This window comes from Balaenoptera musculus, chromosome 5 (genome assembly GCF_009873245.2).
Source record: "Balaenoptera musculus isolate JJ_BM4_2016_0621 chromosome 5, mBalMus1.pri.v3, whole genome shotgun sequence".
In the NCBI taxonomy this organism is placed as follows: domain Eukaryota; kingdom Metazoa; phylum Chordata; class Mammalia; order Artiodactyla; family Balaenopteridae; genus Balaenoptera; species Balaenoptera musculus.
This window is the reverse complement of record NC_045789.1, coordinates 23,818,249-23,832,755: the sequence shown is the minus strand read 5'-3', so window position 1 is coordinate 23,832,755 and position 14,507 is coordinate 23,818,249. Positions and strand designations below refer to the sequence as shown.

The 14,507-nt window shown below is 43.3% G+C and overlaps 1 protein-coding gene across 3 annotated transcripts in view; it reads left to right on the top strand.

Moving 5' to 3' along the window:
• The window catches only part of TBC1D9 (TBC1 domain family member 9), a 110,574-nt gene that overhangs the window by 82,167 nt on the left and 13,900 nt on the right, over positions 1-14,507 (top strand). For 2 of the 3 annotated variants that reach the window (XM_036853141.1, XM_036853140.1), the window contains exons 12-15: positions 753-1,038; positions 1,532-1,661; positions 11,215-11,313; positions 11,487-11,555. In XM_036853141.1, the coding sequence (XP_036709036.1) occupies positions 753-1,038; positions 1,532-1,661; positions 11,215-11,313; positions 11,487-11,555 (584 nt within the window). Of the gene's footprint in view, positions 1-752; positions 1,039-1,531; positions 1,662-11,214; positions 11,314-11,486; positions 11,556-14,507 lie in introns of those variants that run through there. The other variant, XR_005020003.1, reaches the window with a different exon arrangement.

The following is a 14,507-nucleotide window of genomic DNA, read 5'->3' as shown; positions in this document are numbered from 1 at the left end:
GGGCAGAATAGCATATAAAAATGTATCCAGAGCTCAGTTTCTAAGGTATTTTTCAGAACTGGTTTCATTGCAAAGCAAACAACGGTGGTGAACATTTAAACAAATTATTGGCATTTCTCCTTATAATCCCCTCCAGTGTTAGACATTCATTTTAGCAGGATAAGCTTTTCATTGCTAGTGTAGCAAAAGGTATGCTTTATGCTCCCCTCTTGTGTTCTGTTTTCATTTCTAAACTTTTGCACGCTAATTTGACTCATTGGAAATACTCTCCAGAAATGTCTACAGCTGGAATGCTTTTAAATTGAAAAAACAGTTGTTTAGAGAAATGATTCCTATGTGGGGACCATGCATCCAGAAGAGCGATTTTTTTTTTTTAAAGAGTTTGCCAAGAAATGAGGCTACTTAGATATACATTTCATGCCTAACCGAACATCATGTTGCCAACAAAAAAAGTAATTGTGTGCCAGGAGAGTTTTGTAAATTGACCTTTTCAACAGCCTTTAGAGTTCTCACGTTATTGCTCGCTTATGGTAAAGAAGCAGGAGAGGAAGACCCCAGAAAGAGAGGATGTAACCAGAACTCATCTGGTGACTTGACTGTGCTGACACCTTGGTCTAGTAACACAGTAATTAGAGTTCTGTCTCAGCAGCAGTTGTGAACTGGATTATTTTCGTCAAGCCACTGGGTTGGGTTCATTAGTGAGAAGGTACAGTTGGTTGACCCATGGCCTTTTGCATCCACCTCCACTGCAGGTGCCCTGGTGGACCAGGGTGTCTTCGAGGAACTTGCCCGGGACTATGTCCCACAGCTGTATGACTGCATGCAGGACCTGGGTGTGATTTCTACCATCTCCCTGTCCTGGTTCCTCACACTGTTTCTCAGCGTGATGCCCTTTGAGAGTGCAGTTGTGGTTGTCGACTGTTTCTTCTATGAAGGAATCAAAGTGATATTCCAGTTGGCCCTGGCTGTGCTGGACGCAAATGTGGACAAACTTTTGAACTGCAAGGACGATGGGGAGGCCATGACCGTTTTGGGAAGGTATTTCTCACTTTGAAAACTACCTTTGGGTTTTCTTCCCTGTCCTTTTTTTGTTGTTGTTGTTTTTTTTTTGGCCGCGCCATGCAGCATGCGGGATCTTAGTTCCCCCACCAGGGATCGAACCCAGGCCCCCTGCTTGGAAGCACGGAGTCTTAACCACTGGACCGCCAGGGAAGTGCTCTTCCCTGTACTTTCCATGTATCTTTTTCCTTGGTTTCACGAGTCTTAATTGGCCTGATGGTAATGATAATGCCCACTTTTCTCTGTGGCTGAGGATTTCTTTTCATATGCTTTGTCTTTAGAAGTGAAGGCAATCAACTCTACTTCAATTTAAAAAATAATACAATTTTAAAAAAAAGAAGTGAAGGAAATTTTATTCTGCTCTTAAGGAAATTTTAGTCTTTTGTTTTGATATGCAGAGTTTGCAGCAAATGGGTGGACAGGTGTAAAGGATTTCGCCTCCCAGTGATGCCGGATTCATTTCTTCTTCCAGGTATTTGGACAGTGTGACCAATAAGGACAGCACGCTGCCCCCCATCCCTCATCTCCACTCCCTGCTCAGTGAGGATGTGGAGCCCTATCCTGAGGTCGACATCTTCAGACTCATCAGAACTTCCTATGAGGTAGGTCACGTTCCCTGCCCGAGCATCACAGCACTCTTGAGTGCTGAGCCCGAGGGGCTCGGCTGGACGTGTACCACAGCTTCCATTGCTAACCCAGGGGCGTCCCTGCTTCCCTCCGCCTTCTGAGAACTAGTTGCCGAAGCAAGCAGCTCCCTGCCAGCTGACAGCTTCGAGCTCCAGAGATGGATACTGAATGGATCTAATACCACAGAGCAATTGGCATGACCGGCTCAGGCCCTCCGGTTCTTGGCTTTGCCCACCCTGAAGCCTGATCGAGTAGCAGCTCCTATTCAACTCTGGGTGGGTTGAGGAGGGACTGTTGAAAGCAAGCGTGGGGAGGTTGGCCTGCACAAATCAGCTCACTTCCCACGCTCATGCCAAGTCCTTAGGGCTTCTGGGAAGTACACAAGCCAATCCTCTTACGTCCAAGACACATAGAATACTCTACACCATCCTAGAGAAGAACCAGAGTCCTAGGATTCCTCTAAAATCGCTTGGCCTGGGTGTGGGAGGGTGCCTCCTGGTCCGTGATGACCCCAGATGTGGTCCTGAATCCCATAAAAGAACTAACGAGCGTCTAGAGGTGAAGGAACCACGGTCCTGTGTACCACATAGCACTTGGGGTTTGTGGCGCCCCCCAGGACTCAGTGCCCATGACATCTCATGGTTTGTTCATTTCCTGATCATTAAGAAAGAGCATGAATGTTCCGCTCAGCACACTAGGCCCTCTCCTGATGTTTTGGGATCGTATGACTGGCGATTGTCAGCATTTCAATTAGCAACAGCCTGGATACGGGAGAAATGGTGAGGAAAATCTCTCCTAAAGAGAACCAAAAATGTGGTGCTTTTAAAAAAATCGGCATGGATCCAGACATCTTTTCAGAAATGTGTGTCCTTAACTCAAAATGGGAGAAAGACTGGTAATTTATTATTTCAGAAAATTTTCATTAACACTCCATATATATTGAAAACAAAACATTTTTGGTATGTTTTAGAATCATAAAAGTAATGCAGGTTTATGGTAAAAAAAAAAGTAGAAACTGTAGAAAAATATGAAAGAAAAAACTATATCCTGTGAGCATCTCACCATATTTCCCTCAAGTATGGTTTTTTTAAAACTTTATTTTAATTAATTAATTAATTTATTTTTGGCTGTGTTGGGTCTTCGTTGCTGCACGCAGCCTTTCTGTAGTTGTGGCGAGCGGGGGCTACTCTTCATTGCGGTGCACGGGCTTCTCATTGTGGTATCTTCTCTTGTTGCAGAGCATGGGCTCTAGGCGCACGGGCTTCAGTAGTTGCGGCACACAGGCTCAGTAGTTGTGGTGCACGAGCTTAGTTGCTCCGTGGCATGTGGGATCTTTCCGGACCAGGGCTCAAACCCATGTCCTCTGCATTGGCAGGCGGATTCTTAACCACTGCGGCACCAGGGAAGTCCTCAAATATGTTTTTATTTTTTGCAACTTACACTTAAAAAATAAGTTTATACTAAAAAGTGTTTTGTACCATTCCATTTTTTACTTAAAATATATCATGAGCATTCTCTGATATTTAATATATTGTTTGCAGGTTTTCGTAAATTCTTAATAGTCTGCTTTAATGAGGTGCCAAAAGTTATTTAGCTGATCCCTTTTTGTTAGACATTTATTTTGGTTGCTTCCAAATTTTCAGTACCATATGGCAAATTTGTATGGTATTATTATGTATTTACATAGTATATAATATGTATGATATTATATGATAAACTAGTGCATGAATAATACATCTCTGAATTTTTTCTTAGAGTCCATTCTTAGGAATAGATTTACAGTAGTAGATCAAAAAGTATGAATTATTTCCAAGCTCTTGGCACACACTGTTCAATTTCTTTAAAAATTGTCCCAATTTATATTTCCACTAGTAGAGATTAAGGATGGCTGTCACTTCACTCTTTCCAAAACTGGTTATTATCATAATGCATTTTTTTAAAAATCATTGCCCCAGGACTTTTGGATAGTCCTCCGTCAGAAATTTTGGATGATTATTTTTCCAGAAAAAGAGCCCATGTGACTGAAGGCAATAGTTATTATTATAGCTGTGGGTTGTTTTTCTAAAGGCATCCCCTGAAACCTTTATTTTAAAGAGAATTCTAGACCAAAGTAATAAAGATTGATATGTGGAAACTCAGCTTTGTTCTTGACAGAAGATAAGCTAAGGTCTTGCTGAGGTCAGCACTTGGCCCATTTTTAATAGGAAAGAGAGGAGAATGGAGACAAGACCAGGGCTGGTCTCCATTTCCATCCTGTCTGCCTGGTCCCTAATGGTGACTCTTAGGCTGCCAAATATCCTATCACAGGACACAGCAGCAGTTTCCTTCCTCTGCCTGGGAAGACAACCCCGTTTATTTATAGCAATGCCTACATTACCTGGCCTTTCAATACATGATTGGTTTTTTGTTTTCTCTTCTCTGCTTAGTGTCACTGCCCTGCTCATAAGTTTCCATTGCCTTCCCAATGCCTTCTAGGCCATCCTAAAGAAAACACCACAAACACTTGCCTTTCTTTTTTTTTCCCACCTATTAGATTGATGGTCCTCAATTCTGCCTGTGCATTAAAACCACTTAAAAAAATTTTTTTTAAGCCAAGCTTTTAAAAATATACATTCCTAGGCTCCATTCTAGACCAGTCAACTTTGTACCTCTGGTATGAGGCCTAAGAATAAATATTTTTTTAAAGTTCCCAGGTGATTCTAGAGCCTGGTGAGGGTTAAGAATCACTGCCCTAGATGCAGAATGGGGCCACTAGACACAGAGGCCCATTATAACCTGGTTATACAGCACAACACTGGTGTTCTGAAGCAGGCGACTCATTGCTTTCTGTGCTTCAGGATAATTAGTCAGGAAAATAGAAAAGTAGGAAAAATACCGAAAGCACATTCAGCCTTGAGATCCCTAGGTTGATGCCAGTTGATCAGCTTTCTCCTGATGAGTAGAGATGGTAACTTGATTCATAAATGCCATGCTCATTGTGAAGTTCTACCGAGCCCCTCCTGGAAGGAAAGGTATGGACAGTCTGAGAGACAGTTTTCTTCTGTGTGCACCCCGTGTGCAGTTTTGTTAGATACACAGACGTAGAAGACAAAGTCCCGGCCTTCAGGTTCACCCATAGACTGAGATGAGCTTCCTGGAAGGCACGGGGCACTTTAATAAAAGACCTTTCAGCAGACGCACGACCACCACAGTTTCTTCACGTTCAAGACGACTTGCCCGGGGCGTCTGTGAAATGTTAAGCGGGGAAAGGAGGTGGCTGATAAAACGCCAGGAGGAGTTTGTGCAGAAGGACAGACAGTTTTAAAAGTTCAGAATAAAGTGTCAGCTCCTTAAGGGTGATGATAACAGCTGTCACTCAAGGAGAACCCACCTCGTGTGGGACAGGTGCCGGGTGCTTCACAGCCCCACCAGGTACACGATAACACATTTTAAGGTGAAAATTTAACTTGAGAGAGGTAGAGCTAGTTTTCCCAAGGCACACAATTAGGAAGTGGCAGTCAGGAGCCAAATAAGAGCTCCCCAGCATTAAAGCCAGAGCCAAGGGGGTTTGTCTGGATAGAACGGAGATGGACTTGTAGATGTACGTACGGACGGGAGTTCAATTGGTCCAGGAGAGGCTGGTTAGTGGAGAGTCTGAAAACCACCAATTGATTTGCAAGGCACCCAAGAGCCACTGGAAACTGAGGGGAGTTTTTCTTCAAGTACATTATTTCTCAAGCTCCCTGTGCAATAAATTAGAGTGGGGAGAGCTGAAGGAATAGACTAGCAAGGGAGATACTACAGTTTGCCATAGTTACCTTATGTGGCAATGGCTTTTCTAGCCCTTTCTGCTTGGCAAAGACCTCCAATGACATAGTCCCCCTGAGACACATAAATTTAGTTACAAAATATGGGCCTGCTTTCTGACAAAGTTATGAAGGTGTCCCATGGGTATGAATATTGCGGTGAGTTGAGACTTCTTTAAGATCAGAGGGCCTTAGAGGGCAGCCCATTCAGCAAACAAAATGAAGGGCTACAAACCTATCTGTTAGTTGGTATCAGCAAGCAGGGGGGCAAAGCAGCACAAAAAGGACGTACCGCCTGCACTGAAAATGGTCTCTCAGCTCATAAAAACGTTAGGCATCAGATTGGAAAACGAAACACAGGCCACAGGAACATTCAGAGAAAAATTGAGTTGGAGAAGAGTTGGAAATGAGGATGGATAATTTTACTGTTTAAGGAAGGGGAGATTTTAGAAAATTAAAATAATCTTAGGCTCCCTCACACCCATCACTAAATTCTATTTGTTAGAAAGAGTATTGTTAAATTAGTGAATTCATTCTTTTGCCAGAACTGAAATTCCTCTGGAATTTCCCTTGTTTTGGGTGATGGAAATGCAGCCTCCAGGATCTACTGAGCCAACGTTTGTTTGCCCTATTTTTAGCATTTCATTCTGTCAGAGCCCCTCTAAAAAGGTGGGTGGTGGAGGAGAGGAGACCACAACCCAGTCCTCCTCATTACCCATTTTCCTTTAGAAATCCTCCGGAAATAACTAGGCAGGAACTTGGAGTTTAGGGTTTCCTTTCAGGCTGGGACCATTTGCTCCAGATGGAAGGGCCATTGTATGTATTCCATTGTGTTCTGTGTTCTACTGTGGCCAGTCCCTGGTCCTGCCTAGCAAACTGCAGGGTCCATTTCTAGTCAAGGAACAGACGTTAATTAAATATAAAACATACCGGGCTTTTTGAAGGTCAGGCTTGGGGGGAAATAACTCTTTCTTTAGCAATCTGTGAGGATCACCAAGCCAATGTTTACTATGAGTTGCTCTTACCAGTACTTTATATTAATATATCTTTATCTCTAAGGGCAATTCTGCAAGGACAGCTTTGGGGTCTCATTTTACAGAGGAAGAAACTGGGAGTCCGAAGACTTGACTGAATTGCCCAGAGTCACACAGCTAATTAGTGAAGGAACAAGAATTTGAATCAAATTTTGTCTTGCTCCAAAATTTATGTTCTTTTCTACCCAGAGATAAGGAAAAACCTATTAGCCACTAGAACAGTAGGTGGTGGAGTTATAAAGCCAATGACTGTGCCTCAAATTGCAGCGCAGCCCCTGTGGGATGCTGGGTAGCTTATAGAACCTCTCTGAACCTCGGTTTTCCCATCTGTTAAATGGGAGTAACAGTAGCAACTCATAAGGTTATTGTAAGGAGCCAATTACATGGCCTTTTAATGTCCCTGCCAGTTGTAGTGCAAGAAAATTTAGTTTCCTTCTGTCTCACAGCTAATGTTTTTTTGTTGATCAAAGGCATACTATAGCCTGGTTTGAAGTAAATCCAGTCTTCCATCTTCAGTATGCACTTTGCAGTGGGTGCTTTCCACTCTTCTGTTAGGATCAAAAGAGTTACCTTTCCTGGGAGTAAAATCCCATCCAAGGATTTAACCCAGAGTGAATTAAATATGGTATTTTTCATCACTAGTGGCAACTCCTACTAACAACTTTTGAATTCTGGCTTCTAAGTGGCAGTAAATACTGCGTCTTTCTATATAATGGAGAGGATTCTGGTCTTTAGAAGATGCTTCTCTGGAGATGAGAAAATTCTTGCATAAACCCTGCGTTTGTTAGGTCAAGACCCTCCCACCACGTAAGTGGTGAAAGTTCCACTGGCCAGGCTCCAAAATGTCAGTGTACGCTCTTGCCTTAATTATCGGAAAAGAACGCCTGAGTCAAAACTCAGTTCTCTTTCAAAACAGAGGGAAAGTATTGAATAGATAGAAATAGAAAGCACTAGAAAGGTGGGGTTTTTCACTGTTAACCCCAATTTGGGGAAATTATAAATTATATAGTTCAGAGTCCACCATGTGGAATAACCTATAGAGAGATGCCGTTTCTGGGGTTGTCAGATAAGATACAGGACTGACATGGCCTGGGACGTACTTACAGTAAACAATTACTCTTGTTTATCTGAATCAACAATTTAACTGGGCATCCTGTATCTCCTGTATTTTATTTTCTGAATCTGGCAACCCAAGGCCTTTATTGAGTACCAGCTGTGCTCTGTAGCAAGTCAGGGAGGTGACCCCTGGGGAGTCTCCCAGGGGTGGGGCACTGAGTGCGAATGCTAGAATCAGACAGCCTGTATTCAAACTGGGCTTCAGCACCACGGCTCCGGGCACCCGGGCAAGTTAATGCCCAGGTAATGATTTTTGTTAAACTTCCGTTCCCTCATCTCTGAAATGGAGATAAGAAGAGCACTTACTTCCTGGAATTATCCTGAGGATTCAGTGTGTCCGGCAAATAAGTGTTGAGCGCTTGCTGTGAATCAGCACCTGTCCTCCACTCTGGAGGACACAGTCTCTGCCCTCATAGTAAGGGGTGAGAGGTATGGTGAATTCAAGTAAGAAAGAACACAGCCAGGGCTTCCCTGGTGGCGCAGTGGTTGAGAATCTGCCTGCCAATGCAGGGTATACGGGTTCGAGCCCTGGTCTGGGAAGATCCCACATGCCGCGGAGCAACTAGGCCCGTGAGCCACAATTACTGAGCCTGCGCGTCTGGAGCCTGTGCTCCGCAACAAGAGAGGCCGCGATAGTGAGAGGCCCGCGCACCGCGATGAAGAGTGGCCCCTGCTCGCTGCAACTAGAGAAAGCCCTCGCACAGAAACGAAGACCCAACACAGCCAAAAATAAAATTAATTAATTAATTAATTAATTTTTAAAAAAATTTAGAAAGAACACAGCCAGGTAAAAAAGGTGGGGATATGCTGTTTCTCTGAGGTTTGTGTGTCTGGTGAAGGGACATTTAGCAGAGACACAAATGACTTGGGGGAGCCAACGCATTGTATCTGAGGGAAGCAATTTCCAGGCAGAGGAGGGGCCGGTGCAGAAGCCCCCGCTGGCGATGGAGCCACCGTGACATGCTTGAGGAGCAGCAAGGTGACTGAGGGGGTGAGAAAAGGGTGGTGGCAGGTGATCAGAGAAGTAGCTGGGGGAGGGAGGGAGACGGTGTAGGGCTTGGAGGCCTTGGTAAGACTTGGAATTTGACCCCAAGTGAGCTGTGAAAACGCTGGAGTTGTGAGCAAGGGAGTAGTACCATATCTCAGGATTTAGAAGGACCACTCTTGCTTGTAGGGGGAAAATAAAGGGGGGCAGTGCCTCAAAGATCAGTTTCGAGGCTATTGTAAGGCAGCAGTGGCTTGGATCAAGGTGGTAACAGTGAAGGCGGCGAACAGTGACAGGGAATCTCTAGGCAGTAGGTGTGTAGAGGTCTGAAGGCTGAGCCCCGGGGCTCCCCAGGGTTTCGAGATGGAGAGGGTGTGCAAAGGAGACAGAAAAGGAGTAGCCAGTGAGGCATAAACAGAACCAGGAGAAAGGAATTAAATGATGGAGAAATGTCTATTTAGGTCTTCCGCCCATTTTTGGGATTGGGTTGTTTGTTTTTTTAAACAGTGAGCTGCATGAGCTGTTTGTATATTTTGGAGATTAAGCCTTTATTAGTTGCTTCATTTGCAAATATTTTCTCCCATTCTGAGGATTGTCTTTTCGTCTTGTTTACGGTTTCCTTGGCTGTGCAAAAGCTTTTAAGTTCAATTAGGTCCCATTTGCTTATTTTTGTTTTTATTTTCATTACTCTAGGTGGTGGGTCAAAAAAAGATCTTGCTGTGATTTATGTCAAAGAGTGTTTTTCCTATGTTTTCCTCTGAGGGTTTTATACTGTCTGGCCTTACATTTAGGTCTTTAATCCATTTTGAGTTTATTTTTGTGTTTGGTATTGGAGAGTGTTCTAATTTCATTCTTTTACATGTAGCTGTCCAGTTTTCCCAGCACCACTTATTGAAGAGACTGTCTTTTCTCCATTGTATACTCTTGCTTCCTTTGTCATAGATTAGGTGACCATAGGTGCGTGGGTTTATCTCTGGGCTTTCTCTCCTGTTCCATTGATCTGTATGTCTGTTTTTGTGCCAGTACCATACTGTCTTGATTACTGTAGCTTTGTAGTATAGCAATCTACAGATTCAATGCAATCCCTATCAAATTACCAATGGCATTTTTCACAGAATTAGAACAAAACATGTTACAATTTGTATGGAAATACAAAAGACCCCAAGTAGCCAAAACTATCTTGAGAAAGAAAAACAGAGCTGGAAGAGTCAGGCCCCCTGACTTCAGAGATTTGTCTTTTTTCATTTGGCATAATTTCTTTGAGGTTCATCCAAGTTATTGTCTACGTCAGTAGTTGTTTTCTTTTTTTTCATTTCTGTGTAGTATTCCATGGTATGGAATGTACAAAGGCACTCTTTAAACCTTCTGTTTAACACACCCATGTGACCGTTTTCCAGATCAATGCCACACCCCAAAAGTGCCCTTTGTGTCCCCTTCCTGTCACTATCCATCTAACCAAGGTTAATAATTCTCCTGACTTTTAGCACCATAGATTTTGTTTTTGAACTTCACATAAATGGAATTATACAGAATGTGCTCTTTTGGTTCTGGTTTATTGTGCTTAGCATTATGATTGTGAGATTTGTCCAAATTGTTCCTTTTCATGGCTGCATTGTAACCCATGGTGTGATAATACCACAATGCTACTGTTAGTGAGCATTTGAGTGGTTCTTGCTTTTGGCTAATAGTGGCACTATGAATATTCTACTCTATGTCCTTTGTTAAAAATATACACACCTTTCTTTTGGGTATATACTTAGGGAGGAATTTCTGGGTCATAGGTATGTATCAGATTTAGTAGATGCTGCTAGATAGATTTCCAAAGTGGTTGTACCAGTTGATACTCTGAGCAACAGCATGTGAGAGTTTTGGTTGCACCATGCCCTTGCCAACACTTGATATTGTCTGTCAGCTTTTCCTTTTTCCTTTAAATGTCTTTAACCATTGCAGCATTGCTTCTATGAGTTAAGCTTCATGCTTTATGCAGAATTTCTTTGTTTTTCTTTTGTACCACTAAGAGAGATAAAACCTTATATACTCTTTCTCTGCCTTCAGATTGGAAGACTTGTTTTGCTTTTGAAATTTAGTTCAACAAACATTCAGGCAATGCTAGGCATCTTGATTTTAAAAAGGTTGCTAGCCCTCAGTGTCTGCCAATGAGAGCAAATGCTACTGAACTAGAGATCAGGACAGGAAGCCTCACTCCAACATTTCCTACAACCTCCCAATTTAATAGTTAGCCTTATATACTTCCTTTCTTCCTGCCAAGAAAGTTCTTCCTTTAAAGCATTATTTCATCCACAAAGGGCCCTTGTAGCCTTATTTAACCCTCTCCTTCCCCATGAACTGTTGATTTGAGGAAGACTCATGTGGCTTTGAAATTTGGTTCAAATGTTAAGAAGCATGAGAATTTTCTGTTAGTTATTTATGGTTGTTTAATGGCTTCAAAATAAACAAAGGCCATATAGTAAATAAAGGTATAGTCTAGGAGGCCTGTCATTTGGCAAGAAATTTCCCACGGGTATCAGGATTTATCTCCATCAGTCCTGCAGACATGATATAGAGTGCTTTAGCAGATTTCTCGAAATACCAATGTTTTTTTTTCCAGAAATTTGGAACTATCCGGGCGGATTTGATTGAGCAGATGAGATTCAAACAGAGACTGAAGGTGATCCAGACACTGGAGGATACTACAAAACGGAACGTGGTGAGTCTTTTGAGAAATGGCATGTGACCTTCTTTCTCCATCCTTCCTTACACTCCTACCAACTCAAATTCCTGCTTAACAGACTGAAGATGATTTAAAACAAGAAAATCAGGAAGTTTCCCATTATGACATTTTTGAGTTTGTGAAATTCATTGTGTTTATTCTTCTTATAGGTACGAACCATTGTGACAGAAACTTCCTTTACCATTGATGAGCTAGAAGAACTTTATGCTCTTTTCAAAGTGAGTTTCAAACAAAATTCATGTACATTCAGGGCAAAAAGGAGTTCACTTTAATAACTGAGTTCGTTCTAGATTTTTCTGTTAAATTGTGAAGGGATAGCATGAGTGTCAACATGCATAAATAGGAAGATAGAGCTGAGAGTGTAAAAATAGAGTACTTAATATGAAAAATAAAGATATAACTCATTTAAATGGATGTTTTAGCTCTCTTCCACTCCATATAATATTTTAGCTGTTTCCTTGGTCTTAAGAAAATAGGGCATTACTTTATAATTCTCACTGGAATGATGGCAATCAAGTTTAAATTCTTCTGAAACTCTTGTAAATTGCAATTTCCTATATTAATCTATATTAAAGCACTCTTAAAAAGAGATATGTAGCTAGAATAAGTATAAAGCTACTCAAATGTCTAAGGAAAAGCTTAGTTGTTAAATTTCTGCAATTTTCCTTTCTAAGTCAGCCCATACCAATCTTGATCCTCAATGAGAAAATATTATGTCAGTAAATAAAGCAGTATAGAATGGCTTTTCTTCCAGAAAAAATACTTTTGTCATAACTGTCATTACCAACATTGTAAAAATGCAGCAATTGCCAAGAAAAAAGTTTTAAAAGATGCCTTTTATGCGGGTACTGATTTTATCACAATCTTTAATTGGCTAGCTTCTTGTGTACAGAGCCTTTTACTTCCAGAACTCAGGAAGACGGTCGAGGACTGCAAAGGTATTATAGGAACAAACATAAAGGGACAAACATAAAGATCTGAGTTGCACACTAATAGATCTTAGGACCAGAGAATGTGAGAGCTGGGAATATCTTTGCAAATGTTCCCGCTTGCCTCTTAGCTACTGGAGGCACCACTGTTTTATTTCCTTTTGTCTCACTGGTGCCTAGTTTAGTGTCTCTCCCCACTAGGTGTTCGAAACATGTGTGTTGAATACATAGGTGAATTAGTGATCAGTTTTCCATCTAGTATCATCTCTGCGTGCTTCTGGGGCGGGCAGAGAGAGGTTGATGGCTTTGTGCAGCCCAGCAGCATGACCAACAGAGTGGACCACTGCGTCCCCACCAGGCTGCCTTCAGCACTTGACGGCGAAGTGTCTAGCCTGTGCCATCTCATTCGTGTTTTATTCAGACACGTAAAGCGCGGTAGCTAATTGCTCCGCGTACGTTGGTTTTCCGTAAGGAGGGAGTCCCTCTTCGTTTCGTTAAGCAAAAACTACAGTGATCCAACTTGGATCAAAACAAGAAGATACAATGATCCAGTTGAGATCAGATTTTCAAAGGATACTGAGGACTGGAAGAAATCTGCTTCACAGGGTGGTGCCGGTAGGACCAGGATTGGGGGTAACTGAACGGAAGCGGGAGTAGGCGGCAAGACCACGCACAGATAATGGGAAGCGCTATGACCTTAGAAAGAGGAGGCTGGCTCTGGGGACACCTGGAAAAGGAAGACCAGGGCTGGTGGTGCCGAAGTCCAAGATCCGGAGATCACTGAAGACACAGAGGCAGGGATGCCCTTGTCTTCTTACCCAGGCACCCCTGCACTCTCTGGTCTACGCACCTCCAGGTACCAGGTGTGTCATTTGTACGCCGAGGATATTGCCTGAAGAAAGCTTTCTTTACACTCCAAAACCCTGCCCTAAGGGTGTGTTGACAAACACGAGTTCCCCAAGTCTGCTGAGCGCCCCCACAGAGAACCCGAGACCCTTGGCTGGTGTCAGGGATGGGAAGGACTCTCGGGTACTGTGGAACCCAAGACAAAGACTTCAGTTACCGACTCTTTCTTGAGTCTTTTGAAGACTTTCATTGGCTTTAATTCATCTGAACGAACGTTTATGGAGGCATTAGTGTGTCAGACACGCTGCCAGACTCTTAGTCCTTTACAAAACCAATTTCTGGGGGTTTTCCTTCAGATACAAGGGAAAGAAACATTTGTCTCCCACGGAGCTTTCTGCCTTGGGCTTTGGGCTAAAACTTGGTAGAAAAAGGTGAAAGGCCGCCACCCTGAGGCAGATTTGATGGAAAACGTGGTTCAGGGCCCCTATGCCTTAGTTTCTCTGGAACTCCTTCTAAATTAGTCCTTTTTCAATCTCGGGTCCCTAGTGCCCAAATGATGGAGTAGGGGGTCTCATCAAAGAAGAGGGTCATGGTCTGCATGGCTTGTCGTTTCCTGAAGGTTGTGAGCACGGTGAAAGTGCCTGCACCACATTCAGGCCTGGTTCCAGAGGAACGTGAGCGCTTTAGTTAGGAGGAAGTGCTTTGGGTAACCTTCATCCACTGACGAAGCTCCGGTAAAGAGGACCCTTCCTGGGGATGTATCACCAACACCGTCCCAACACCGTCCCGCCCAGAGGGCTGCTGGGCATCACTTCAGAGCACAAGTCAACCCGTGCAGTCCCTCGGACCCTCCTCTCCCTGACGTCACCACCATCACCACTCCTCCCAAGCCCCACCCCCATCCCCACCCACAGCGCCAGTGCAGCCCCGAAGCCTGGTGGTCCTAACACTCTTCCTTTATTCTCCCGAGGCTGCCCTGCAGGAACCTCTCCTTCCTTCTCTCTTGCCTACTCTCGCTCCGCTCTTTTTGGGGTTATTAGCTACAGTTCCCAGTAAACAGTGAGGACAAAGACATTGGTCCTCTTTGCTCCGTTCTAAGTGAGAACAACACTGAAGTACTACGCACTCACCACTGACTCTCCCTTCTCAGAACCCCTAGGCAGGGGGTGGGGGAGATCTGTTTTGTAAGTGCCTTTTTGCTATTGCAATATTTATACATGCTTATAATGAAATAGTACAACAGAGAATAAAGTAAAAAGTTAAGTCTCCCTCTGGATACCCCTCCCATCTCCCCAGGCTACCATTCAGTGTTAACTGTAAATGTCTCCATACAGGGGAGCTGGGGTGTTCTTCCTGGCCTTTCTGTTAGCTGTTTTTTCTTTGCGGTCTTCCTAG